Source organism: Apodemus sylvaticus, chromosome 1 (assembly GCF_947179515.1).
Source record: "Apodemus sylvaticus chromosome 1, mApoSyl1.1, whole genome shotgun sequence".
Classification (NCBI taxonomy): domain Eukaryota; kingdom Metazoa; phylum Chordata; class Mammalia; order Rodentia; family Muridae; genus Apodemus; species Apodemus sylvaticus.
This window is the reverse complement of record NC_067472.1, coordinates 113,387,895-113,412,395: the sequence shown is the minus strand read 5'-3', so window position 1 is coordinate 113,412,395 and position 24,501 is coordinate 113,387,895. Positions and strand designations below refer to the sequence as shown.

At 39.0% G+C, this 24,501-nt stretch overlaps 1 protein-coding gene and 1 pseudogene across 1 annotated transcript; both read right to left on the bottom strand.

Annotated features, from left to right (window-relative positions):
* Positions 1-336: 336 nt before the first annotated feature.
* Ddias (DNA damage induced apoptosis suppressor) lies at positions 337-24,417 on the bottom strand. The gene is made up of 7 exons (XM_052158556.1): positions 24,283-24,417; positions 23,165-23,248; positions 15,589-15,717; positions 6,326-6,487; positions 5,439-5,556; positions 3,956-4,170; positions 337-2,907 (listed from the first exon to the last, which is right to left on the bottom strand). Exons 3-7 carry the CDS (start codon positions 15,699-15,701, stop codon positions 843-845), a joined length of 2,673 nt encoding a protein of 890 aa, XP_052014516.1. The 5' UTR covers positions 15,702-15,717; positions 23,165-23,248; positions 24,283-24,417; the 3' UTR covers positions 337-842.
* On the bottom strand, positions 12,640-12,741 carry LOC127676507 (uncharacterized; annotated as a pseudogene).
* Positions 24,418-24,501: the final 84 nt, after the last annotated feature.

The following is a 24,501-nucleotide window of genomic DNA, read 5'->3' as shown; positions in this document are numbered from 1 at the left end:
TAAGGAAGAGATCTCTTAAAAGTTGTGATAAAGATGCTGAAGTGGAGCTCTCCACAGCTGAGGGCTTCTGACAGGGGTGTGAGTGGGGAGATACTATGTTTTCTTTAAGTGGAAGATGAGTGGGAGTGTGACCATACTCCAGTGACTATATAGGCAACACAATCTATCTAGACTTGCTTTTTTTTTTTTTTTTCGTTTTGGTGGGGACTGGGGGATAGGTCACAAAGGTAGCAGGCAGACCTGGAAGAACTGGAAAGTGAGTGTGATCTAAGAGTATGGTGTGTGTGAAATTTCCAAATAATCAATTAAAAATTATGACAAAAAAGATGTTTTGGTTTGTGAAGACTTTACTTCTGGATATCTATATTTTAATAAACATCTTTAAATACAGAAATAACATATTGATACAGTCAATGTAAGGAAAAGTGCTCAGTTATATATATCATAGTATTCTAGAGAAGAACAGGCCATGGTGGAAACCTTGAAAGATTCAACAGCACTCAGTACAGTCCATTCTCTATTAATGACTTTCTGTAAGTATTCAAAATAGAAACCCTGCTCTCTGTATCAGTGAAAGCAAAAATTCCCAAGCAGATTTGTCATTACCTAAAATTTCTGGGAACTGGGTTCGTATGACTTTATATGAAAATACTTTTGGTGACCAAGTGCTTTTTGTATCAGACACTGAAAGTATTATGAAAATGGAAGGCAGCTTCCATTTGATTTCTGAAAAGCCATCCCTAAATGGGCTTATGCTATTTTCAGCCTGATCATTTATAATCACACTTAGGACAATTTTGCTTTTGCAACTATTGGTATAAATATAGTCTTTAACTTCTTAATTAAATGTTGGTTTTATGTGTTCCTTTTATTATTTTTTTCCTTGGTAACTCTTTTTGGTCAGGGGAATAATGGACAGCAAGGCATTTTCTTAAACACATGACTCTGAATCCAAGAATATCTGAAATGACTACTTTCTTAGTAGTAGGGGGGACCCATTCATCCACATCATTTTCAAGGCTCTCAGCAGCAGGGCAGTGGTTGAAAACCTTTGGTTGTGTCAAACTAGATATAAGACTACTTTTGGGTTTCTGGCTAAATGTTTTTACATTCTTTGGGCAGGTTGGGGTAGCTTGATATTTGCCAGTTAGAGGAGAAATGTTTGTGTTTTTATAGTTGACATTAAGATTTGAATATAAGGAAGGCAGTATTTTAGAAGCACCATTTAAGCCATAAATCCTTCGGTGGAAGCCAGCAACTGGAGTTGACTGTGAACATGGAACAAAGTCCTGGCTTTCTTCAAAATCACATTCTGAGTCTGATTGAGACCTTGGTCTTGGATACCTTGAAGGTGATATGCTTTGCAAGGATAGTTTTTGTGAAGGCTGGCTGCAGTTCTCATTTATAGGATAATTTTCTGAGCAAGATGCTTCCAGTGGTAAGATACTCTGTGGTATTTTGATAATTTCTGTTCCAATGTCCTTATCTTTAGCAATATAATCAAAAAGATCAGCAGAAGCATTGTAGCTACCTTCATGATCAGCAGAAGAAGTTTGTGTTAAGTTATTATTGCTAGGCCTGTAAGGCATTTCTTTCAATGTATTTATACTTTTTGGGCTACTGTAAACAGTCTCTAAAGGATATGTTAGTTTCCGGCATATTGTGAAATTGTCATCTTGCTTTTGCGGCCATCTATAATTCCACTTATCTTCTAATTTGTGAAGATCAGAAATATCACTGTATTTTTTAGAACAGTTCTGTATGGCCACTTTTCCTTTTGTTCCTGAATGTGATTTTTCTCCACATTCAGTAAAATAGCTGTTATTGAGATCAGAACAGTCACTTACTGAGTCACTGGGCCCGCATGAAATTGCACTCCTTTGTTGCAGGATCCCACTAGTCCTCTTTTGGGTAACAGAGGCTTCTATATCTTCTGGAGATGTAAACAGAGCTAATGAGCAAGTATCTGATAGAAAATACTCAGAGATATCACTTCTATTACTGCCTATAGAGACAGCCTCTTCTATCTTGTCTGGTTTTGATTCTTTTTGAATTTGAGGACTTGAATTAGACTTACAGTTGGAAAAGAAAGACTCTTTCCTAGAGTCTTCATTTATCATTGCTTGTGATGATCTGAAGCCGAAAGGCGGTGTATTCAAGGCTCTAGAATTTCTCCACGGAGTCAATGATAATCTGCTGTAGTTTTTGTGGCTTTTATTCATGCCCTGTTTTCCATTCTTAGCATCTATCTCAGTTACAGCAATCTCACTTTCAACAACTGCTAGAAACTTGTTCAGGCTTTCAGAGAATGGTAGATCATCCCAAGCCAAGGAGTCAGAGTTCTGGGAAGCACTCGCTGTTTCTTCGGGTTTCAGTGACGACAATGAAAATGCAGAAGACCCCTGTTGAAGGATGGGGGTAGTATTTACTTCATGATGCTGGTAACATGGGATTTCACTCTGGGAATAATCATTTTTTTCTGCTTTACTATAGCATTCTGAATTACGTTCCTCGAAGGGTTCTTGCATTTGTGAAGGGAAAAAATTAGAGTCAGACAGTCTGCTGCAAATTGGACTCTGTAAACCTAATTCTTCACCCAACTTTCCTGTTGTATTATTCTTGTCCATACAAGAAACAAGGCTCCATAAACTCTGAAGGGAATCATGGCAGTTCTTAGAAGTAGTGACCTCAGAAAAGGAGATGCAGTGTCTGTTTTGGTTAGGAGTACCACTGGCCATGATTTGTTCTGAAGCTGGAAAGTCATCATTAGATGTTATTTGTGAATCAGTAGAAGTCAGTTCAAGAGATGGCTGCCAGAATCTGAAAAAATCCTCTCTGCTACTAGACTCCGAGAAACAGGATGTACTCCCAGAGCCCTGTATGCTGTTAAGATCACTGTCCCGATCGGCAACCAACAAATTGGGAAAAGATCTTCACCAATCCTACATCAGATAGAGGGCTAATATCCAATATATATAAAGAACTCAAGAAGTTAGACTCCAGAAAACCGAACAACCCTATTAAAAAATGGGGTACAGAGTTAAACAAAGAATTCTCACCTGAAGAACTTCGGATGGCGGAGAAGCATCTTAAAAAATGCTCCACTTCATTAGTCATTAGGGAAATGCAAATCAAAACAACCCTAAGATTTCATCTTACACCAGTCAGAATGGCTAAGATTAAAAATTCAGGAGACAGCAGGTGTTGGAGAGGGTGCGGAGAAAGAGGAACACTCCTCCACTGCTGGTGGGGTTGCAAATTGGTACAACCACTCTGGAAAGCAGTCTGGCGGTTCCTCCGAAAACTGGGCACCTCACTTCCAGAAGATCCTGCTATACCACTCCTGGGCATATACCCAGAGGATTCCCCACCATGTAATAAGGATACATGCTCTACTATGTTCATAGCAGCCCTATTTATAATTGCCAGATGCTGGAAAGAACCCAGGTATCCCTCAACAGAAGAGTGGATACAAAAAATGTGGTATATCTACACAATGGAGTACTATTCAGCCATTAGAAACAATGAATTCATGAAATTCTTAGGCAAATGGATGGAGCTAGAGAACATCATACTAAGTGAGGTAACCCAGACTCAAAAGGTGAATCATGGTATGCACTCACTAATAAGTGGTTATTAACCTAGAAAACTGGAATACCCAAAACATAATCCACACATCAAATGAGATACAAGAAGAAAGCAGGAGTGGTCCCTGGTTCTGGAAAGACTCAGTGAAACAGTATTTGGCAAAACCAGAACGGGGAACTGGGAAGGGGTGGGAGGGAGGACAGGGGAAGAGAAGGGGGCTTACGGGACTTTCGGGGAGTGGGGGGGGGCTAGAAAAGGGGAAATCATTTGAAATGTAAATAAATTATATCAAATAAAAAAAAAGACAAAAAAAAAATAAATAAAAAAAAAAAAAAAAAAAAAAAAAAAAAGATCACTGTCCCAGTAATCTGAAGTGGGTGACTGGCTGCTATGTTCCTGAGAGCCACAGTGGTGTTTCTTGTGTAAAAGTGGATGTAAATAGTCAATGACAGTAAAGCCTGTAACATGTGGGTCAGGCCGAACCATCTGGGAAGCTGTGAGTGTTCTGACTTCTCTGCGCTTACAGCAAGGCTGCTGAAAGTTACCGGGATGTGCCTCATGTCCACATACACCTTCAAAATTCTAGGAAAGAAGTGAAGGAATTTAAATGAGAACAAAATAACTTTCTCTTAAAGCTCAAGGAAGAAACAAGAAGGAGGAATTTAAAGGTTATGAGAGATATAATGATAATCCCTGCAACTCAAACTCCTTTACTATTACTGAAAGAATAGCACATATCAAAGACTATGAACTTAGGCAGAGACTTATCGTCAAATCCTTGTTTTGGCAGTTTCTAGGAATGCTGGGGCCCTAGATATGCCTCCTAACCCCTCCATGCCTTATTTGTCTCATTTATGAAATAAAGATGATTTGATTAACCACAATACAATCACATAAAACTTAGCAAACATTAGTTATTCTGTTATAAATGATGATACTATTATATTTGTGAAAGAAAGGACAGAAAAAGGGAAGTAAATTATGTAATATTTTAACAAAGTGAAGTTTCTTAGCTCTTGGTTTATCTTTGTCTTTGGGTTTTCCTTAGTGCCCAGTTGGTAGTGCTATCACATTCCATTTAGAGTATAATCAAATTCCCATTTCTACTTTTTAGTTTAGATCAGTTTGTTACTACTCCTTCAGAGTTAGTACACTTCCTGGCTGGCCTGGAAATATTTAAGCCCCGCCTCCTCAACCCAACATATCAAATGTGAACAGATGCCTGCAAGGTTTGGGGAGGAAGCTTAGTGGTAGACTAGCACATGTAATGTCTGTCCTTAGTTCAGAGAAGTAACTTGCTACTGTTATGTATTTTAAAACATTCTTCTGAATTTATTCTTTTTGAGTCAGGGTCTTATTATATAGCCCTGGCTGGCCTGGAACTTACTCTGTGGATTAGGCTGGCCTTGAACTCAGTTCCAACTGGCTCTGTCTCCTGAGTGCTAGGAGTAAAGGTGTGCATCACCACAACAGGCTTTAATCTATTTTTAATCAATATTCAGATATTTACCTTTAAGGTTGTTTCTCTCCTTTTATAGAAGACATAGATGTTAGGTAATTTGTTTAGAATTTAGAGTAAAAAAAGTAATCTTCCAAAATGAAATATCTAATAGTTTTTCTAATTCATAATAAACTCCCCTTTTAAAGCTCTGAAAGCATTGAATTGAACTTCTTTGGCTTTTGAAATAGGCAGCGGTACATATAATGTTTAAATATATCACATGTAAACTATTTTTTATACTTTCAAGTGTTTCTACAGGCTTTACTATCTATGTAACTTCTAAAAACAACTTGGGAAATCACAATCCTTTCAGTACAGAAGACATTCAAAAGAAAGATGCTTCAATTACCGTTACTCCGAACACAAAGCTTTGTCCAATAAAACACTTTTCTACTGCTATGGCCAATAGGCTCTGAGTTCTACCACTGTCCAGGGTTTCTAGGCTTTTAGTAGAATCCTCAAGGTACCTTTAAAAGAAAATAAAGTGGTAAGCATTGAAATTTTACCCTGCAGTAAAATCAGAAGACACAATTATTTTCAAATATGTCATGAACCTTGTCAGTTACATACAGAGAAAAAAAAGTATGATCATCACAATTTGTTCCTACTTGGTTCCTACAGCACAAAAGGAAAAAAATATTTAAGCCCCGCCTCCTCAACCCAACGTATGAAAAGTGAACAGACGCCTGCAAGGTCTGGGGAGGAAGCCTAGAGGTAGACTAGCACACACAAAAAAAGTAGATGCTTACTTAATCTTCAGAGCCCACAGTTACACTAAGGGTAAGCAAAAGCAGCTGTGGCAAAAGTGGTCTTCTTTGTGGACCTGGGGTCCCTTTCTTTCAGTTTGCCCTGATGTACAATGACATGAGCACATGGTTTTTTCCTGAAAAATGACTAGGTGAAGAGGGAAGAAGGTTGACAATGAGAAAATATTTCACTTGTATTGATTATTAATGTCTCAAGGCTGTGATTAGGTAAAATTCAAGGGATGAATCTGCAAAGTGCCTAACCTGGATTAGAGTTTTTATTATATTTTAATTGCAGAATAATTGCTCCAAACTTAAAACATGATCATGTATTTTTGATTAAATTTCATTTTCCAGTACATATCTTTTAAGGAAATTGATGGCCTGAGATAGAGGGGTTTCTTTCCAGTAAATGACAAGTACTTTCAATACATGTATTTCCAGATACATGATGGACAAACAGGTTAAAAAAAACTTTAAAGATTCTTACCTGTATAAGCCAGTGGCAGTAAGTCCAAAAAATGTATCTAAGCAGCTCCCAAATACAGTAATGACAAATAGTTTGCTGGATTCTGCCACTTTCAAGGACAGTTTGTATCTGTAATTGGTACTTCCAGCATCACCAGTAGAGCCACATTTGGGACAAGTAAACCTAGCAAAGAGGGAGAAAAAGCACAGAGTTGTCCAAATTTAGAACAGTTTGCATAAAAATATTTGTAGCAAATTCAATTCTTCAGTTCTTTCTAGCTAACAACCTTTTTCTCCTCCAGAGACAGGTGTTTGACCTAACTGAACCCCACGGCTATGGAGCGACGGGCAGCTTGAAACTCTGGAGATCCTTCACTTCTTCCTCCAGGAGGATGGGAATACATTCACGAACTACTACACCTAGGTTAATGAGCTTCTTTGTGGATTTAAGTAATACCAAACTGCTAAGAAATGATGGGAAACAGTATAACAAAAGAATACTTTTTATATAGTTATACACCAATAATTTATTTGTATTTTTCTTAAAGTCCTGAAAATTATTATTTTTAAAAGATTTATTTTTCACTATATGTATGTGTTTGTACCTGTATTGGGCATGTGATACAGGTACCCTTTGAGAACAGAGGTATTAAATGTCCTGGGGCCAGAGTTATGACCTCTCCAACTCCTAAAAATTACTCTAATCAGGATATATTAAGAATATTAGATAATAAAAAACTAGACTTCAAAGTTTAAAATACAAATCAAGTATAAATCTCATTCTATACTACTTGGACTTGGTTACTAATTTCTAAAATCTTGAGGACCTTGCATATAAAATCCAATGCAGAGGTAAGACAAAACTAGACAAAAAATTAAGTGAACACTAATGTATTAGTCTCCCTTTTATTGCTGTAATAATTATAACTTCTGCTTCTACTTATTTGTATGCTAGGCTTCTTCACCACTGAGCTATAGGCCTAGGTGGTATTTTCCTGCTTTAGTTTGTGGTACCTGAAGAATAAGACAACTAAAGGAGATCAAGGGGATACAAATTAGAAAGGGAAAAGTCACTATTTGCAGATATGATACTATGATAGTATATATAAGTAGCCCAAAAATTCTACCAGAGAACTACAGCTGCCAAACACCTTCAGCAACATGGCTAGATACAAAATTAACTCAAAACAGAACAAAACAACAACAACAACAACAACAACAAAAACCAGTAGCTCTTCTTTATACAAATGATAAATGGCCTAAGAAAGAAATTAGAAAAGTATCCTTGACAATAGCCAGAAATAATATATCTTGGTGTAACTCTGATAAATCAAGTTAAAGAACTGTATGACAAGAACTTCAAGTCTCTGAAGAAAAAAAAAAAAGAAAAAAAGAAAAAAAGAAAAAAAGAAGATATCAGAGATGGAAAGATCTAACATGCTCATGGATCAGTAGGATTAACATAGTGAAAATGGCCATTTTACCAAAATCAATCTACAGATTCAATGCGATTCCCCATCAAAATTCTAATACAATTCTTTACAGACCTTGAAAGAGCAATTCTCAACTTCAAAAAACCCAGGATAGCCAAAGCAATCCTGTATAATAAAAGAATTTCTGGAAGTATCACCATCCTTGATTTCTAGCTATAATTAGAGCAATAGTAATAAACTACATGGCACTGGCATAAAAAGACAGGTTATCAATGAAATAGAATTGAAGACCCAGATATAAACCCACATGCCTATAGACTCTTGATTTTTGACAATGAAGGAAAAACCATACAATGGAAAAAAAGAAAGCATCTTCAACAAATGGTGCTGGTCTAATTGGATGTCTGCATATAGAAGAATGCAAATAGACCCATATTTATTACTCTGCACAAAACTCAAATCCAAGTCGATTAAAAGACCTCAACATAAAACCAGACACACTAAATCTACCAGAAGAGAGAATGCTTTGGTACAGGACATGACTTCCTGAACAGAACACCAACAGCTCAGGCACTAAAATCGATTATTTAATAGGACCTTATGAAACTGAATAGCTTCTGTAAGGCAAAGGACACCATCAATAGGATAAAATGGCAGCCTACTGAATGGGAAAAGATCTTCACCAACCCTATATCTGCCAGAGGACTAATATCTAAAGTATATAAAGAACTTAAGAAATTAGATATGAACAAACTAAATAATTCAATTTAAAAGTGAGGTACAGTTGAGCGGGTGGTGACACACGCCTTTAATTCCAGCACTTAGGAGGCAGGTGGGTTCTGAGTTCAAGGCCAGCCTGGTCTACAGAGTGAGTTCCAGGACAGCCAGGGCTACCTGTCTCAAAAAAACCAAAAAGTGAGGTACAGAGCTAAACAGAGAATTCTCATCAGAAGAATCTCTAATGACTGAGAAGCACCTAAAGAAAAATGCTCAACATCCTTAGTATCAGGGAAATGTACATCAAAACAACTCTGAGATTCCATCTTACACCCATCGGAATGGCTAAGATCAAAAACTCAATTGACAGCATATAATGGCAAAGATGCTAGGGGAACACTCCTCCATTGTTGGTAAAAGTGCAAACTTGTATAACCACTTTGGAAATCAATTTGGCAGTTTGTCAGAAAATTGAGAGTAGTTCTACCTCAAGACCAAATGACACAAGTCCTGGGTATATACCCAAGATTCTCCATCATACCAGAGGGATACCTGCTCAACTATGTTAATTATACAGCTTTATTAGTAATAGCCAGAAACGAGAAACAACCTTGATGATCCTCAATCAAGGAATGGATTAAAAAAAAGGTGGTACATTTATACAATGGAGTATTACTTAGCTATTAAAAACAAGGACATCATGAAATTTGCAGGCAAATGGATAGAATTAGAAAATATCATCCTGAGTGAGGTAACCTAGACCTAGAAAGACTTACATGGTATATATTCACTTACAGGATAATCATGCTACAAAGAAGATAGGTGACAAAGAGGGTTCAAGGGAGGGTGCTTGAATGTCATTCAGAAGGGGAATTGGAGGTGGAGGGAGGGAGGGAGGGAGGGAACTAGGTGGGAGAGGAGATGGGTAGGGGAATGGGAGGTGAGTATCAGGTGTGGGGAAGGAGGGCTCTGAGAGAATGGAAATTGGTGATGGTGGTGCATCTCTAGAATGAACAGGAGACCTGGGACAGGTGACTCTGTCTGAGACTCCTATCAGTGGTGGATACAGAACTTGAAGTGGCCACCTCCTGTTGCTAGGTGGGACTTCAAGTGGAAGCAGTGGGAAGCCAACCCACTCACAAAACCTTGGACCCAAAATTTGACCTGTTTACAAGATGTGCAGGGATATGGTGCAGAATTGAAGGAATTGCCAACCAATGACTGGCCCAATGTGAGACCCACCCCATGGGAGACAACCAACTCCTGACACTATCAGTGATACTCTGCTCTGCTTGTAGACAGGAGCCTAGCATAACTGTCTTCTGAGAGGTTCTATCCAGCAGCTGGTGGAAACAGATTCGGAATACACATCTGCACAATAATACAACAACCAAACATAGGGGGAGCTCAGGGAATCTTGTGGAAGACTGGTAGGGAGGACAGAGGGAGCCAGAGGTCAAGAACACAAAACCTACAGTCAACTAACCTGGGCCCATGGAGGCTCATTGAGACTGAATCACCAACTAAAGAGCATACATGGCCTGGACCTAGGCCCTGTACACATATGTAGCAGTTGTACAGCTTGGTCTTCATGTGGGACCCCCAACAACTGGAGTGGAGGCTGTCTCATACTTTGTTGCCTGCCATTGGATTCCTTTTCCCTAGCTGTGCTGCCCTGTCTGGCCTCAGTGGAGAGGATGTTCCTAGTCCTGCTGTGACTTGATGTGCCAAGGTAGTGGGATATCCTTGGGGGGTGGGGCTCCAAATCTTTGAGAAGGGGAGAATGGGGGGAAGGGAGTGTGAGGGTAGGACTGAGAGGAGGTGGAGGCTGTGATCAGGATGTAAAGTAAAAAAGAAAGAAAGAAAGAAAGAAAGAAAGAAAGAAAGAAAGAAAGAAAGAAAGAAAGAAAGAAAGAAAGAAAGAGAGAAAGAAAGAAAGAAAGAAAGAAAGAGAGAGAGAGAAAGGGGGAGGGAGGAAGGAAAGAAAGAAGGAAGGTAGGAAGGAAGGGAAAAAACATGGCAATCAGATACTAGACTCTTATTTTTTAAGTTGCTAATAATTTGCTTTAAAGCGTAGCAAAGCAGAAACAGAGATTAGTGTGAATGATGGCTTCAGAAAATTGATTGCTTCCAGGGAGCTATTAGGTACAGTCCATGCTCCTTAGATTTTGAAATGATTCAACACTATCATATAGATCTGTGCTAATTATTATTACTTTTTCAACTCTAGAGATGAATTTGTATGAATCCACTCATATGTCTCGAGTGCTATAAGATGGCCATAGAACAAAGGACACGGATTCAGTAGAACATAAACTTATGTTTTTAAAATATGTGCCAAGGTGTAGCAGTGTGAACTTTTTGGAATACACATAATAATCTTCCTGGCAAATCTTAATCAATACCCACCAATATTTTGCATTTATAAAGGTTTCTCACACACATCATTTAATTCCTTGTGTATTTTCTTTACAAATAGGGAACTTAGTTTGAATTTTTGCCCAAGGTGGCAATGAACTGACTCAAATCTGAAGCTTCAGTTTCTTATCTTGAAATTCTTAGTTTTCTTTTTCTCATCACAGCCATTAGAAAAACAAACCACGATTATTGGTACATAGCACAGCAGTGACAGCTTGACAAAATGAAGGCCTGTTTGTTTTACGGCACATATGCATAGCATGGGTAGACTACATAGACTATTATAACACAACTACACCGAAGACATTTATTCATATAGTTCTTCATCTTTTAGCAAAGAAGTGGGATGGAAATAAAGAAGTATTAATGTGGTAGAATAGAGATTAGAACCTCTCAAACTTTAGTAGTATAACAATTACCTGAGGATCCAGTTAAAATCAAAACTGTGACTCCTAAGTCTGAGTCAAGACTACAGTTACTGTATTTCTAACAAGCTCCCATGTGAGACTGGTGGAAAATCAAGGGCGCAGAAAGTACATTCAAATAAAGACCCTCACTTAAATCCTTGGGGTAAGTCTCAGACCGGCTGAGCTGCCTGGAAGGGATACTCTTCAATCTTCTGGGCGACTGCATGCTGTGAAGTGTGCCCCGTGTTCCCAGCTTGCATCCATGCTAGGGTAGCCTTCAGAGATATAGCTGTCTTTGAGGCATTTTGCTGCAGACATTTTGCTCACCCACATTCCCCTACGTTACCCCAGTAAAATCCATTGGCTCACCAAGCTGGACTTTTGTGGAGTCCTGACTTTGGTCTGTCATCAGTTCCCTATCTGGGCTGAGTAGACATTTCTTCAGGTCTCTCCAGGAATAACAGTGCCTCACAATAAACTATGAGTCTCATTTTCAGTCAGGCAAAGAAACCCGAGTGAGATAGATCGTAGACTAAAGGGGAAACTTATTTGTCCTATTAAGTTACTCAGGAGACAATCTGCATGTTTGACCTGGGTATATTTATGACACATAGTATAGACAGCTTATGTGGCTAAATATCTTATTTATAATTTTGGGACACTATACATTATATGTTACACTGAGTGTGCATGTACACACTTGCTAGCTAAGTACTTATATATAAAGGACTTAAGTGACTTCTATATGAATGTCTTTTCTTTGTTTCATAGAAGTCTTCCAACTGAAAGCCAACTTAGATTCCTGATACAAGGATGAAGATGCTGTGAGGTCTTCAGAGACTACCTACTGTTACACTTAGAGATACTACTACTCTAATCTCTCTCCCCAGAGTGCTGCCATGATGTTGTAAGACTGTGTTTGTATGTTTCTGTATTTGTATGTGTGTGGATATCTCTGGAGGATAGAAGTTGCTTGCTGTTGGTGTCTTACTCTATTGCTCCCTAACTTAAGCCTTCAGGAGCACAGGGCCTGCTACTTGTCCAGGGGATAACACTGAAGATATGATTGACCCCACAGCCACCAGGATGAGCTGCTTTTCGGCTACCTGTGGTAGCCTTCAAATTCATTGGGATTAAATTTGGTAAAGTCCCTCTTTTTGGAAATGTGGACTCTTTTGGCAGCCAGGGAACTTGATCTTGGCTCCATGCAGGGTGTCCATCACATGTTCCTTATTCTCCAGCTTGGTGTGGATGTAAATGACCTGGGCAGTGTAAACCCTAGCCACTGTGCCCCAGGAATTTCTCAACATACCTGTCTGGAGGCTAAACTGGGACAGCATTGAGATAAGAGATATGACTATCAGTGTCTTCAGGGTCCCTTAGGGAAACCCATATAGGCAACAGGCTACAAACACTCCCAAGGTTGCTTCTGTATACAGCCACAGCATAAGAGAGGAATACTTTATTTTGGTTTGAGATAAGAGTCTTTCATTGAATCCAGAATTCACTGATCAGCAATACTCCCTGTCAGCAAGCTACAGGCACCTGCTCTGCTTCCTTGGACTGGTACTATAGCATACAACTTCTTTTTACAGAGCACGGTGTGTGGTTCTGAACTCTGATCCTGGTATTCCCATGTTTGCACAGCAAATACATTACTGACTCATCTCCTTAGCCCCGAGGATGTACTTGAAATATTTCTTACTCTTTCATCTAGAAGATTAAAAGTTGTTTCCACAAAATACAAAACATCTACTATGGCTGTCATTGCTAAGGATCTGGAGTTGAAATAGGATCTGCAGTGGTTATGATAAGGGACCTCATTACAAACTTGGTGGCTAAAGAAGTGTGTAATAAAAGAGAAGAATTTCTGTATTCTATGTTGGCTGATTTCTACTAAGGAAAAGGGAAAGCGAAGTGAAAACAGAAAAGGTTAAGCACCACACTTGTGTTTTGTGGTGTTATCAGTTTAATATGAACAAGCACAGGCTACTTTCCAGTGAATTACATTTCCCCAGGTAAGGACCACGTGCTTGGGTTTTATACATCTAAAACAATCCAGTTGGAGCTCTTTTCCTGGGGTTTTAAGTGGGAAATGAATATAAACTGCACTGGTCAGAGGTAATGTGCTGACTGTGAATGTAAGCCATAGTCACATGTTTAGCCTTGAATGGTTTTGTCCCTAACTAGCTGAGTGTGTGATTGAGGCAAGTCACTTCACTTTTCTAAGCTTCAGTTGTCTACAAATTTGGTTATCAACAACAGCTTCCATTTCATATAAATCTATTAAAGAGATATAATGTCTGCAAAGCTTCTAGCATCATGCCTAGCACACAGTAAACATAAATTGTATAAACTGGTAGCACTAATCTAAAGAGCTAACAGTGGTAGTATTATTCAACACAAGTTTTGTGAAAGATCTTTAAGAGAAATCCTTGGTCTGTCAGGTACAGTGATGTAGGCTTGTGATTCTAGTACTTGGGAAACGGAGGCAAAAGGATCACAAGTTCAAAGCCAACTGGGTTATATAATGATATTCTAGCTCACTTGGAAAAGACTAAAGTTTGAATAATATTTTACATCTGTATATTACATCTATGTTACTGATACTATATAAATGTTCTGTGTATATTACATATAGTAACTTATCTGATCCAAATAAAAATTCCAAGAGGTAGATGTTTTTGGTCCAGTTTTAGGCCCAAACTATGTAAGTGATTTAGGCAAGACTACACAGCTATAACTGAGATAGTTGTGGATATAATAGCCAATGCTTATTTATACTCTCCCTACTTGGGATGCTTAGATAGGAGGACTGCTACAAGTTTGAGGTTAGCTTAAGATAGTCAGTGAGTGTCAGGCCAACCTAGGCCACAGAATAAGACCTTATCTTAATCTTTTGCTATCCAAACAAAAGGGGGCAGGGGTCATATCAAACTCAAGCATTCTGGCTCCATTGTTAACCATCATGATTTACTGCAATAGGAAAAGTATACTTGTAAAAGATTATCAGCAAAAATGGGTGCCATTTTAGAATTCCTCATATATGTCATGAATTGTACGTTACAAACATGTAATTACACTCACCGAATCTACATTTCTTCTTGCCCAGTGTCATACCATCAGTAGATGTTAGCGACTTATCTGCAATCTTATGCAGCATGAACTCAAAGCATTCCATAGTATTTATTTTTGGATTTGGTTTTTGCGAGACAGGGTTTCTCTGTATAGCCCTGGCTGTCCTGGAACTCACTCTGTAGACCAGGCTGGCCTCGAACTCAGAAATCCACCTGCCTCTGCCTCCCAGAGTGCTGGGATTACAGGCGTGCGCCACCATAGCCCAGCTCATTTCATAGTATTTTTAAGAAAGGGTCCTGATTACTCCCTATACTCCATTCAAACTGGACAAGTGACAAGTGAAAATTATTAGCACACTAGTTTTATTTAACTAATATTAGGCATTACTACCATCTTTTTTTTTTTTTTTCTTTTCTTTTTCGAGACAGGGTTTCTCTGTATAGCCCTGGCTGTCCTGGAACTCACTCTGTAGATCAGGCTGGCCTCGAACTCAGAAATCCGCCTGCCTCTGCCTCCCATGTGCTAGGATTAAAGGCATGCGCCATCACTGCCTGGCTCCATCTTAATCTTATGTCTAGACACAAAGTTGTCAAAGAACTCCAAACCTAACTTCGCTTCTGCTCTACAGATAGGTGGTATATATATATATATATATATATATATATATATATATATATATATGGCTCTCAACTATACTTGGCAACAATGATTCTATCATGGCATTCAGATGTAGCCAAACACTGTAGTTGTTGAACAACAGATTAGTAGAATTTGACATGAAATTCTGAACGTCAGCAGAGTACTTGCAAAAGTTTCAGAGCACTGACATGACTTAAAAAATTGTAGACTTTGAAACCATGGTTACCATACTAGAGCTGTGAATTCCAGAACAGCCTGAGCTGCAGAGAACCATTCACTAAGGAACAAGCATACATTCATGTCTGGTTCCAAGTATTTTATATATGTATTAATAAGCATGGTGCCAGCTACTAAGTCTATATATATGTATATGTATAAGCTGAGGACCATGAAAAAAGACCGCACAAAAACTCCTAAAACTTTCCTCTAGAAATTAGATTACTACTACTAGTCATTCTAAGACTAGCAGAAGATCCAACCTTGACATTGTCCGAGAGAATCTGATGTTTTGCTATGGAGACTTTAGTGTGCATTTGCCCTGAGTCACAGAAAGTGTCTATATGTATTTCCCCTTACACAGTTTTTACTTTTACCTTTTGGACTCAAGGATTATCTTAGAGAAGCACCTTTGACAAGATGGGTATATAAAACTCGAATTCTGGAGAGCAAGTACTGAGGCAAAAAGGAACTTCCGTCTTCCAGTCATGTGTCTATACTTTGTCCTACAAAAGAAAACGAGTATGAGGTCCAATGCAAATGTTAAGTCACACACGAATATCATTCTCCCACGACTCCCAGAGGATATCTGTTTAAAAGATCAACAACTTCTCCAAATCTACAGCTGGAATTTCATCATACTTCTGAATAAGTTCTTATGAAAACCAATCAGTCAATATTATCTTTGCTTCATTATCAGTGAAGGCAGTGTTAATATATTGGCTTTTCTTTTTTGTACTGGGGGATTAAACTTGGGGACACATATATGGTAATCAAGTACTTCTGAGCAACAAGTCTATTCTAGTAATTTAGTAGAGAACTCACTTAACTTGTTCTCATCTTTTTACAAAAGATACAGAAGTTGTGGTTAGTAGATTTAACCACAACTTCTAGTAAAGTAATCTGCTTTAGTAGATTTCATTGAGTAGAGTTTTACAATGTGAAGAGAGAAAGGAGACATTTAGCAAATAAGAATGCTACCTCTAAGAGGTCAGGGTGGTTTTTGTTGTTTTTGTTTGTTTTACAATCCTTGTTTATACAAGCATGCCAAAGATATAAAAGCAATGCTCTCTATATTCATAATTTCATTTTAAATTCTTTAATTGTACATTGACTTACCATTTTCCCCTCAATGATTAACTGCATACACAGCATAAAATAAATGCTTTCAATAAAGAAGTCTGTTTTTTTCAGAGAGTTATATCAATTTGCAAAAATATGTGATCTGTTTCTGGGACTGGAATCAGTAAATTCTTACATAGTAAAATTCAGTAAGGGTTGGAGAGATGACTCAGCGGTTAGGAGCACTGACTGTTCTTCCAGAGGTCATGAGTTCAATTCCCAGCAACCACATGTCTCACAACTAAACGTAATGGGATCCAGTGCCCTCTACTGGTGTGACTGAAGAGAGCAATAGTGTACTCACATGCATAAAATAAATCTAAAAAAAAAATTCAGTAAGGCATAGTTTTTGAAGGATCATTAACAGAAAGTGTTAACTGTAAAAGATTTCTACAAATCCTCTGTATATATGTCAACATATACAGCAGAGGACTGCCTGGTCTTGTCTCAGGAGAAGCCTTGCCTATCACTGGAGACAGTTGAGGCCCCAGCGAGTGGAGAGGCCTGGTGGCAGTGTTAGGGAGTGGGGACATCCTCTTGGATTGGGGACTGGGGTGGGGGAGTGGGATGAGGAACTGTGGGAGGGCGGACCAGGAGGGGGCAGTAATGGCAGTAATGGCTGGAGTGTAAAAATATAAAAGTAATAAAAAAAATGCCTGTGTCAAGACTTAAGTTATTTTCATTTCCATGTAAATAAGATTTTTCTCATTGCTTTTTTTCCACTGATGTCTCACTAGGTATATAAGCTACACTTAACGGTAGATCTCATACCCAGCAGTAGATCATTAACACAACATGAACACAATATTCATATTGTATCATATTGCTCTGTTTGGGCATTTTTTCTTACTGATATTTTGTTTGTGTATTATGGTTTCTGAACTTTTATGGCATTTGTGTACATGCATACACATATGTGCTTTTCTTGTGCATTTTCTGTTTTTTAATTCTTTTTATTTGCTCTTCTCTCTCTCTCTCTCTCTCTCTCTCTCTCTCTCTCTCTCTCTCTCTCTCTCTCTCTCTCTCTCTGCCATTTCTACCTTCTATTGCAAATATTTTTTCTCACATAATATATCCTGATAACAGTTTCTCCCCTCTGCTCCCCTACCTCTCCTCCCATCGCGATGCACTCCCTTTCTGTTTCTCATTAGAAAACAAAACAGGCTTCTAATCATAAAATACAAAAGTTAACACATTCGAATTGAACAAAACAAAATGAAGGAACAGAGCCTGAGAAAGGCCCAAGAAAGAGAAATCCGCTCATTTACATACTCAGTAATTCCAAGAAAACACTAAACTAGAAGTTATAACAAGTAAACAAAGGACCTCAGTATCCCCAGTACACGCTTTCTTAGCCTCAGGGAGTTCATGTCACTAGTGACTTGATCGTGTAGATTAGTCCTCCACCCTTTCAGGCTCTTACATTCTTTCTGCTTCCTCCTTCCACAGGGTTCCCTGAGCCCTGAGGGGAGGGATTTGAAGGAAACATCCTGTGTATGGTGGGGTGTTCCAAGGTTTCTCCTTCTCCGCATATCTATCTGGCAGTGGGGTTTTCTTCCCATCTGATACAGGAAGAAGCCTCTCTGGAGATAGTTGAGCAAGGTACTGATCAGATATTAGCAGAATGTCAATAGGAGTCATTTTATTGCCAGCAGTTGTTATTATTATTTAGAAGTAGTAATATTTGGTTTTATCCTAGGCCTCTGGGCTTGTTTGTTTTCTAAAGAGAAAGGTGTGTGGGAAGGGTGGGGAAGAGGGACCAGCCTAGGAGATGGAGGAAGGGACACCATGGTCAGAATATATTGTAAGAAAAAAAGTTGTTTCCTTTTTTTAAAAAAGATTTATTTATTTTATACATATGAGTACACCACCACTGCTCTCTTTAGTCACACCAGAAAAGGGCACTAGACCCCATTACAGATGGTTGTGAGCCACCATGTGGTTGCTGGGAATTGAACTCAGGACCTTTGGAAGAGCAGTCGGGCACTCTTAACCACTAAGCCATCATCTCTCCAGGCCAAAAGTTGTTTTCAATTAAAAACAAAATTCCTATCAAAGCTAAAAAATGAAAATTTGTAGATATAAGTTAAATATTTAGACCACCTATCTACAGTCAGAAAGGGAGTGTAGAAAACCCTAATCCTTTATTATGCTTGTTTTGAGGCCCTTAGGTATACATGATTAGCTTACAAAGTTTTGTCAAACACATTCGAATATTCCTAGATTTCCTTGCCACCTAGGAAATCTTTAAAAAGGAAGTAGTTTACTATATAATTTACAAGGAAAGGGGGTCCACCAAAAACCGATCATTAGTGCTGCAGCTCAGGTTCCAGTCTTGTTTAGGCAGCCATGCTGATGAGACTTCATGAGGGAGTCTCTGATAGTTCAGCCACGTGGGCGCTAGGAACCGAACATGAGTCCTCAGGAAAATCAGTCAGTGTTCTTAACCACTGAGCCATTTCTCTGGAACCCTTTTCTTATTTTATTGCCTTTCCTTGGTATTTATGTTCTAGTAATTTCTTAAGGGAACACAGAAAGGTATTATTTCTTGGCTTCTGCCTTACTGAATGCTTCACATTTCTTTGCTGCTTTCCATTTCTTCCATATTTCTAGCACATAGTTCAAAACTGTCAATCCCAGCACACAGGTTGCACACATGCATACAGCCACGCCCACATTTCATACAGGAGCTGTAGATCCGCACTTAGGTCCTCAAGCCTGTACAATAAGCAGTGATACCCACTGAGCTATCTCCCTAGTCCAAACTGTGATTATATTGTGGGCCAATCTTAAGGAGGTTCAATACAGAATTCTATATTCTATGTGGACATTCAAAAATATTCTTCATGCACTGTGGGCTGTACCACTCCTTGGCAGGTAGGCCTCTGCTGTTTAAGAAAAGTAACTGAGCACCAGGCAGTGGTGGCGCACGCCTTTAAACCCAGCACCTGGGAGGCAGAGGCAAGTGGATATCAGTAAGTTCATGACCAGCCTGGTCTACAGAGCAAGTTCCATGAAAATAAGGGCTACACAGAGAAACCTTATTTTCAAACCAGAGGAAAGAATACAACACCACACACACACACACACACACACACACACACACACACACACCAAAATAAGGAAAAGAGAAGTATATAAGCCCGAGAGCCAAACTGTAAGCAGTGTTCCTCTACAGTCTCTACTTCAGTTCCTGCTTCTAGATCCCTGCCTTAGCCTCCCTGTGATGGACAAGCAAATAAACCTTTTCCTCCCCTCATCGAAAGATTATTTACACATTTTATTACATAAATACTTAAGATTTGTTGATTTATAATTTAACTAAGACACTGTGCTGTATTGTGGTACACATGTTTTCCCCTCAAGTACTAGGGACTGAACCCTGGACCTCATCCATACTAGGCAAGCATTTTACCACTGAGCTACATTTTCAACCTTTTTGAGATGTCTTGTAAGGCTGGGCTGGAATTTGTGATCCTCGTGACTCAGCTTCCAAGGAGGTGAGATTACAGATCTGTGCCACCAGGCCTGTCTATATAAATATATATATAATACAATTCACCAATACAAGAAAAACTTAATATAAGCATGGCATTTTGTAATTAATTTTTAAATTACGCAATAATGATTGCTACATTTTAAGGTTGGTTGTTGCCTTTTATTTAAGGGTTTATTGCCCTCTAGTGGATCAAATTTGTATGTTAAAAAACAAAACACTGTAACTTACAGGTAAATTGAAGAATTGAAAGGAAAGAGGTCAATTTATTATTTTTAATTGATGTTTCACCTGGTAAACCCACATGGTAAAAAGATACTTCATTCATTTTATAAAGGACTATTTATATAGTACTCAGTCAGGAGTTTGTTCTTCTCTGTCTAATCATAAAGTTTCCATCATGATAAATATAGTCTGTCATATATATACTACTTGACATGGATTGCAGTGAATGTGTGTTTAACAGATAAAGTACCAGGACTGAGTAAGTACTAAAATTGGGAAAACATTATAGACCTGAGAACAACTTCATATTTGGCCTGCCTTGTAATTTTTGACTCTTTCTGTTTTGTTTGGAAGGATGATGTATATAGTATTACATTTCTTTCAGCTCTATTGGTCAACAAAACATGCTCCAACTTAATAAGCTCAATATATCTACATACTGTAATATATTGTACAGTTGCTAAGTGGCAATTGCTGCTGTATATAAGTCAATGACAGGAAGACACAGTTCTTTCCTAGTCACTAGATTTATGTTTTAGTATAAGAGCTGACAGAAAATGATGTAACTGTGATAAATTATATAAGTGAAATGTACATAATACCATGAGAAAATAGAAGAGGAAGACTGATCAGGTTTTTGCTTGGAGGTGGGGAGGTGTGAGGAGAAAGATAGGGTTCAGCTAAGCCATTTCTCCCCAAATGTATAGCTTTTATAATAAGAAAAATGTAATAAAAATACTAGGTAGGAAACTTAATAACATGCAAGGGAAACATCAGTTCCTCCTAATCTCATACACATAAAAGTAGAAATAAGGTTGGGAGGGAGAGTGGGAGAAAAGTGTAAGTGCTATCGCACATAGAACTAATTTTCTAGAGATCGCCTAAGTCGGCAAGAAGGCTCTGATACACTTAGTGTTAAAGCTCTGTGGGGGAACCACACCATAACCAAAGATGCTTCTAATTTATCATGAAACAGAACTGTGTATCAGCTTCTCTCTCTCTCTCTCTCTCTCTCTCTCTCTCTCGTCCCCCCCCCCCCCCGTGGAGAGAGTTATAACTGCATATTAAGATAAACTATAAACAGAAAGGTATTTAAAGAAGGGCCATGGTGGGGGGAGGGGTCGACCAATTAACATGTAGAGCATCCTCTTCACTTAGAGATACTGATGGAGGCAGGAAAGAAAGGAAAAATTGTGGGGCTATGAGAAGGGGAAGAAGCCCCTCACTTGGGACCTAGTTTACCTTTTTTACTGAGTGCAGAAACTCCAAAGCAACTGATAAGCCAAAGTTGACAATGTAAATATGTTCTGAAGATTTTCAAATATGTATTAACTTACTTCTAGCTAGGATTTTAGAGTTTTAGCAAGCTTGCATCTTTTTACACCCCTAAATCTAAGCAGTGCACCTCATAAGACCAACACAACGCCCCCCCCCCCATGGCCCTTCATTAAATACCTTTGTGTTTATAGTTTATCTTAACATGCAGTTATAACTCTCTCCACACGTGCAGAGAGAGAGAGAGAGAGGGAGGGAGAGAGAGGGAGGGAGAGAGAGGGAGGGAGAGAGAGAGAGAGAGAGAGAGAGAGAGAGAGAGAGAGAGAGAGAGAGAGAAGCTGATACACAGTTCTGTTTCATGATAAATTAGAAGCATCTTTGGTTATGGTGTAGTTCCCCCACAGAGCTTTAACAACTGGAGTTACAAAAGTCCCATAAATTACTTCCTTGGATTAATGTAAATCAGTCACAGGATCATACAGAGTAAGACACTGTAAGCACAGTTTAGCATCTCGTGAAACTCACACCGTATCTTGGCATTATAGTTGTCCTTTTCCTAAATGACTCTAACTAAAAATTTAATAATTAACTTTGCTCAGTCTTCTCTGAGGCACGGTCAGGGATCATGTTTATCTGATGGAGGTCCCTAAGAAAGAACTTCTCAGGTTGATTGGTGGATATTCACAAAAGGCAGAAACAACATTTACAGCAGAAGGGGAAATATTGTTGAAAACTACTGTTGAAACATTAACTAAGAAAGCCTTGGAACATACAACACAGCTTTTCTATGTTTGGTATCATTTCTGGGGTATTTCTAACAGAGATGGAGAAGGAAGCATTTGAGAAGAAAACCAAACAAACCAAGATGCTGTGTTCAGAAACAGGAAGTTAGTTTTGGATCAGGGTGATAATGTGTTCTATTCATCAATGTGTATCAATGAAACAATGCAAAGACTTCCATATGTCACTTCTTACAGGAGAGTCAACTGTATTTAGAAGTCTCACAAATTCAAAGTTTAATAAATAACAAAAATGGAATCCTGTTAAGTCTTTCTTGCTACAAAATCCTCTCAAGTTTAGTAATACTATTCTAAGTAGCCGTATGGCCAGATACCTAAGACTCTCTGTCTTTCCCGCAATATACTATGTCATATCCAACATTTTTATTCCCCCCTCCCTTTTTTGAGACAGCATCTTTCTATACAGTTCTGGCTATCTTAGAACTCACTGTGTAGACTAGGTTGACCTTGAACTCACACAGATCCACCCGCCTCTGCTTCCTGTCCAGCTTATTCCTTTTTAATATTTATTCTTAGAATTTCATACAATATAGTTTATATTTCCCCTCCCCCACCTTCTTTCTCAAAAATACAAAACAAAGCTGGAAATGGTAGTACAAGCCTTTAATCCCACACTCAGGAGGCAGAGGCAGGGTGATCTCTGAGTCTGAGGCCAGCCAAGGATACATAAAGAAAGCCTGTCTCAAAAACCAAACCAAACCAAGCCAAACCCAACCTGACCTATTGTAGTTAGATAACCAGGACTCCTCCCTCCCTTCTCCTTCCCTTTCCAAGCTGTGTCATGTCATATTCAATAATTTAGTATCAATTCTTTAGAGGGGCTTTTCCAGATCCACGGTTATTTCTAGATCCAGTTTTTTAAAGGTAAGATTTTCCTCTGTAGTCCTTAAGTTTCTTTGTATCTTGGGCTGGCTTCAAACTAGAGATTCTCATGACTTGGCCTCCAGAGTGCTAAGGTTATCAATATAGGTCTCCATACTCAATTTTGCTATTCGGTTTAATTCTATCCAAAAAAAAGGAGGTGGGGGTACTTACCCTAGGACAGCAGTCTGTATTGTTAGTTGAAGTCATCCACAACCCAGCTCTTCTTGGCATAATGGCTGGTACTTAGAAATTTATCTGAGGAACGAATAAAAAAATGACAGAGAGCTCCAGGATCTAGTTTTGCAAGGTAAAGGAACGCTTTAAATCCTAGATGCTTTTAAGAATGTCTTCAAGGCCAGCCTTGGTGGGACATACCTATAATAAATATAGTACTTGGGAGATCAGGAGTTCAAGGCCAGCCTTGGGTATAAAATCCTATCTTAACTCACACACATAAAACAAAACGAACCAGAGAGGTTTTGCAAACTAAGAAACTACAAGTGAGTCAGAACAAGCCCTGGGTGTGGATGAGATAAAAAGAAGTTTGGGACTTAGAAGGGATGGCGCCTCTGAGGAACACGTAAGAGAACCTGAGCTCGGGGATAATTCAGTATGTCATGGACAGAGTGTGAGAGAGATCCAGGGTTTCATCTCCCACCCTGAGTGGGTGTGTGTGTGAGTGCCAGTACGGCAAGGTCTTGAGCTGAAGTTGTAGAGGCAAGCAAGGCCAAAGAGCTTTTAACCTAAGTTAAGGAATTTGGACTTAAAATATCGGGAAAACAGAAAAGCATCTAAAACAAGTTAAATGGTGAGTATCTTGGTCAAAATTTTTCTCCTATCTTCCTGGTCTTAAGAGAACGGATAAGCAGGGGAAACAATTGGAAGGCTACAGTCACAGGCTAGATTATGGTAGTGGCAGTGTCCAGTGGGGAGATGGATCTGTTTCACAGATGTGGATTCAAGAGATCAAGGAGAATAGAAAAGTTTCAATTTCTGGATTGCGTGCATTATTTGGTAAAATACTCTCTCTGGGCAATTAATCTGAAAAACAAAACATCATTGCCAGCACCTAGCACTATTCTGCATAGTAGCCTGCTGACATACTTTTTTGTCCCAGTTGAAAGTCGAGCCCTTTCCTTTCCGGGTTTCTGGGGCTCCGCAGCAACAGTAAAGTGCTTTTTAACCGCTCGGAGTCCTGAAGGAAATCCATACGGAGCGCAAAGCTGCGGCACCTCGTAAGGAGTCTCTCGACCTAGAACCCCCAAGAACTCCTTTCTTCAGCTTCTCACCTGAGGCGAAGGACCCAGACAAGCCCGGGCAACCATGAAGGGACACCGGCCACTCAAACAGCGGCTCCCCAAACACCAGCACTTGAATCTCCCGCGTCCTCTTCCGCCGGAAGTACCGTCTTGACGGACTTTCAGGAGAGCCAATCAGAAAATGCTCCGCAGGGCGTGTCGCTTCTTTCCCCCTCCTCCCTCAGCAAGGGACCTTTCTTGTCACGCCGG